Source organism: Equus caballus, chromosome 14, assembly GCF_041296265.1.
Source record: "Equus caballus isolate H_3958 breed thoroughbred chromosome 14, TB-T2T, whole genome shotgun sequence".
Classification (NCBI taxonomy): Eukaryota; Metazoa; Chordata; class Mammalia; order Perissodactyla; family Equidae; genus Equus; species Equus caballus.
Window position 1 is genome coordinate 108,726,399 of NC_091697.1, and position 5,168 is coordinate 108,731,566.

General features: G+C 47.1%; 1 protein-coding gene across 1 annotated transcript; it reads right to left on the bottom strand.

Moving 5' to 3' along the window:
- Positions 1-1,927: 1,927 nt before the first annotated feature.
- Positions 1,928-2,875, bottom strand: OR2W29 (olfactory receptor family 2 subfamily W member 29). Its single transcript, NM_001391664.1, is given in 1 exon segment — positions 1,928-2,875. A coding segment is annotated over 1 exon segment (948 nt).
- Positions 2,876-5,168: the final 2,293 nt, after the last annotated feature.

Here is a 5,168-nt window from a genome sequence, read left to right on the forward strand (position 1 = left end):
TTAATTTCACTTTATTCTTAACATCTCCAAAGCACCTAGTTGACTTTGAAATAATTTTCCCATTTCCAGGTTGATATCTTGTTATTACAGATTTAGCCTCTGTCGTAGTCTGTGACCCACTCCCCCGTAATCCCCATAGCTGAACTTGTGCTGTCTACTAACAGTGTAGAATCAGCACGCAGACCCGGGTCTTCACCTGCCCCCCTACCCCACCCCACACTTATGCTGCGGTGCTAAAGTGTGCAGCAGAGTCCTCGGAGAGTTCATGAGGGACCCTACTTACCTCATATTGAAGAAGCAAGTTCCCATATCTGGGAGAAGGAGTTTTTCACCTTGCAGATTTGAGTGGGAAAATGCTAAACACGATTTTTACTAAAACAAGATCTAAATAACAAAATTGAATCTATTTCAAAAGGAATAGATTGCCAGTGGCTGTGGATCATGGAAAGAAAGGCAAATGTTGTCGAGAGACCACTTGCCTCACACTTGACACATCTCACTGTATGTAACGTCTACTACAACCTCACAAAAAGAAGACTCTTAGCCCAATAATACACATGAAAAGTGCTAGACTCCGAGAGATACCCAGAGAGAGGACAAATCAATTCCAAACCCAGATGTGGGTGATAACGTCTCCCTGCCTGGTTCGCAGTGCTGCTCACGCCCAGAAAGGTGGCTGTACACTCAGAATGCTCTAGGAGATTCCTGGTTGGTGCAAAGAGTTGGATTTAAATTGTCTCTAAAACAATTATTTCCAAATCTGTCATCAGTGATATCTAGAGGAGTTTTTATTAAAAAATTTTTTTTAAAGATTGGCACCTGAGCTAACAACTGTTGCCAATCTTCTTCTTTTTTTTTTTAAATTTTTTTTCCTGCTTTATCTTCCCAAACCCCCCGTACATAGTTGTATATCTTAGTTGCAGGTCCTTCTAGTTGTGGGGTGTGGGACGCCCCCTCAACGTGGCCTGACGAGCGGTGCCATGTCCGCACCCAGGATCCGAACCCTGGGCCGCCGCAGCGGAGCGCGCAAACTTAACCACTCGGCCACGGAGCCAGCCCCTAGAGGAGTTTTTAAAAACAGAGATGCCTGGACTCCACACCTGGAGTTTTTGATGCAAGAAGTCTAAAGAGTTCTTGGAAATTCCTATCTCAAGAGTTCTGATGCAAAACCAAGTTTTGGAAGGACTGCTCTTAGTAACTTCCAATTCCAATCACTTTGCCCATCAAAGTTTTTTTTTTTTTTTTTTTTGGAGGGAGTGGTAATTAATCTGAATATAGCACAGCTGTCTTTAAAGAGGAACGCACATAGCTAATTAAAGTAACCTGCTAAGGAGACCAAAGTGATTCATTCTATTCTGATGTGTTTCATTTGGACTCTAACTCCAGTCAACTATCTTGTAAATGCTTTGGCTATGAGAGAAAGTCAAGGAAAAGGTGCAGACAACTCTAACAAACTCTTCCTTCCTTTCAAAAAGCAAATCAAAGAACACTCCTCAGTCACGGAGAATCAACCTATGTCTGGGACAGGACTGATTTTACTGATGGTGACTCGCCCCTCTCTGAAAAACCACTGCGGTCATAAATAAAGGGGCTTCAAGAGGAGGCCACTCATGCTGTCTCATTTTTATTTGACATTTCATGACATAATCTGCAGAATGTGTGCTTTGAATTAGATCTATAGGGCCCCTGCAGTTGTGACTAAAGCCCAAAGATGGAGGAAATGCAAGTACAGTAGAGATCTCCTAAAGCAGACACCTTTAAGCAGAAGGAAGCCGCTTCACATCCAGAGAGCAGAGGACAGGGTCAATCTCAAGAGCATTGTGCCGATCTACGTTCACTCCAGTCTTTGAATATTAGCTCTCCCCGTGGTTATAGACATGTCTCCGGGAGTGTCTGCAGAGTACCATCTATCACCCCAGCATTCCTCTCACTCAGGCTTCCCCAGCCCCTTCCTCCCTCCCACGAGCTTCTTCATTGCCCCCTTCACATCCTTGTTCCTCAGGGTATAGATGAGGGGATTGGCACTGGGGGCGCCGATGGTATAGAAGAGGGTGAGGAACTTGCCCTGATCCTGGGAGTAGCTGTTGGCTGGCTGCAGGTACATGTAGATGATGGTTCCATAGAAGAGGGAGACGACCGTCAGTTGAGAAGAGCAGGTGCTGAGAGCCTTCTTGCGCCCTGCTGCTGACTTGATCCTCAGCACAGTGGCAGCGATCACACCATAGGAGAAAAGGATCAAGGAGAGGGGCAGCAGGAGAAGGGCGACCCCCAGGGCAAAGGCAAACGCTTCTACCAGCATGGTGTCTTCACAAGACATGGCAATCAAAGCAGGCATCTCACACAAAAAGTGGTCCACCCTGCGACGCCCACATCGAGAGAGTTGCATCGTCTGGGGACACATGACAAAGGAGTTTAGAAAGCCACAACACCAAGCCACAGCCACCAACTTCAGGCAGAGATGTGGGTGCATGACCACAGTGTAATGCAGGGGCCGGCAGACGGCCACATAGCGGTCATAGGACATGGCAGCCAGGAGAACACACTCAGTCGAGCCCAACACCATGTAGATATAGAGTTGGGCCACACAGCCATGGTAGGTGATGGTCTTCTCTGGACCCCAAAGGTTCCACAGCAGCTGGGGGACAATGCTCGTCGTAAAGCAGAGGTCCAAGAATGACAGGTTCCCTAGAAAGAAGTACATGGGTGTGTGGAGCCTGGTGTCCACGATCGACAAGAGGATGATGGCAGTGTTGCCCAGCAGGGCCAGGATGTAAAAGACCAGGATAAAAGCAAAGAGAATTATCTCCAGTCGAGGCCGATCAGAAAAGCCCACCAGGATGAATGCCTGTTGGTAGCTGTCATTGTCTCTTCCCATAATCTTCCCCAGCTGTTATGGAGATGCAGAAAAAAAGAATTGGATGAGGCCGCAAATGAAGACTGCACCCAACACTCTCCAATTTCCATTTATGGGTCTGCAAAGTTAGGAGAGTCATTCTCTTTTTAGCATACACTAATTGACACCTATTGTATGCTAAGTAGTGTGCCCAATGCCCCTGGAGGGTAGAAGATGAATTGACCCAGGAGTTGGCCTCCTAGGTAAATAACACAAAGAAGGGAGAAAATGAAAGTTCTCTAGAAGAAGATTTGTTGAAAAGCTGAGTGTTTTGCAAATTATTTCCAATTCACCAGGGAAACCCCTGTAGGAGTTCCTGTTAGGGGAGACTGCAGTAACTGAGGGGGGTTTTAGTAGTTTTCCAAATAACAGGTAAGAATTTTACATGTGGCAGATTGAGCAAAACACGTCTCAAGAAGAGGAAGCAGTGCGCTCAAAGGCACAAAGGACCAAATTCATGGATGATGCTCAGGGAATCCACGAATGTACCTGCCAGGCAACTCCTTAATGACGTGGAATTTTATTGAGATTAAACACAATGCTTTTTGACCCTGAAAGAAGTTGAGATGAGAGACTGGATTCTGCCTTTATGAAAGGCACATCTGCGAATGTGTGGTCTGAAATCCAGTTTTTCTGTCCATATCTTGGTGCTTCCTTGTGCAAGCTGGAAAGCAGGTTAGGTCCTCTCTAAATCTACACGCAGACCTCACATGCCCATGTGACTGGGGACACTGGGTATATGCCCTCAACATTCTCTGCTCTTCACAGTTTCTGCAGTTTATGCCAAGGGCTTTGATGGGGCTCTGCCTCCAGCACCAGTGTTCAGCCAGCTTGCATCAGCTGTGGTGATAGCAGATGGCAACACACAGAAGGGAGCAGCAGGAAGAAGACTATGGAAACATTTGGAAGGACGGGTATCTCCATGCGGCTCTGTCATCGCCTGTTGAGACCAGTGGAGAAGCTAAGAGCTCTATCCAGCCAGAGCCACAGGTGGACATTCTGTCCATTTCCAGTCACTGCGTCAGGCACAGGACCCTCAGCAAAGCCCGTGAAGAATGATCAGAAGCAGCCGGCCAAGGACCGAAGCCTGCAGCACGGCCTTATGAGGTCAGCCGAACACTCAAGGGGAGACTGGCCCACACACTTTGCTGTGTCGGTTGTGAAGAACAACACGCACTTCTGTATCCACAGACCTGTCACAAGCCTTCACCCACACTCAAGAGAACAAATAAAAGACCCCACAAGTGGCGACGACAAGCTACACAACTTACTCAGCAACCTGCATCACTTAGGGCCTGACTCCTCAGTCAAAATTGCAAATTTATCACATTATATTTTTACAATTTACCTACTCTAAGTGATGGTTTCTCAACCTATTATTCTTTCATTCGGGATGACCCAATGCTTGGCCTCATGCCCGAGACCCAGAGGCTCTCCTCTGTTTCGCCTAACGGTATAAATCAGTGAGCCTAGTTTTTTAATGGGTTTTGGCTCATATTCTGAGTTCAGAACCATGAAATTGCAAGGAACTGAGCTGTTGAAAATGGAAATTGAAAAGGAATGCAGTCGTTCAAACACCTATAGTAGTTTAGTTGGCACATAACACTATAAGTGTGCGCTGATTTTGAAAGCTTCGGCCTAAAGGTCTGAAATTGGATCGAAGCATTGGGCTGGATTCTCTGACAGAGGGTTACACCCAAGCATTCTAAGCAACCATCACTCTTTTCACAGTTACAACACGTTAAACATTTCACAGCTTTCACACCCACAGTCCTGGGCCCTCCTCACAGCAGCCCTGCAAGATGGACAAGCCAAGCATTAGGATCTCCACGTTAGAGACCAATGGCCTCAATGACAGGGAGGTCAAAAGAACAGCCAGTGCTCGCACAACAGCTTCATGTCAGAGCAAGGTCACGTCAGAGCCAGTCCCACCCGTTAGCTCCGAGTCCCATTGGCTCTGCCTCCCTCCCCTGTTTCTATCTATTTAAACTTGTTTAAAGTCGATCATTTACTCCTGCTCCCCCACCGATCGGCAGGTACAGGTCTGACAGCAGAGCCATCACGTGAGCACTAGCTGGGGAGAAGCTTGCGATCGTTCTCAGCGTTGCCAGGATGGCTTGCAAAGCTTGATGTGGCACTATGCCCAAACAGGACAACACAGAGATCTTCCCTTCAAATTGGCTCTCATTTCATGAGGAGACTGAAAAGGATGAGGCTGTGTGTGCATCTAGGCTCAGGGGATGCCCAACGAGGAATGAGGTAGTGAGTAGACATA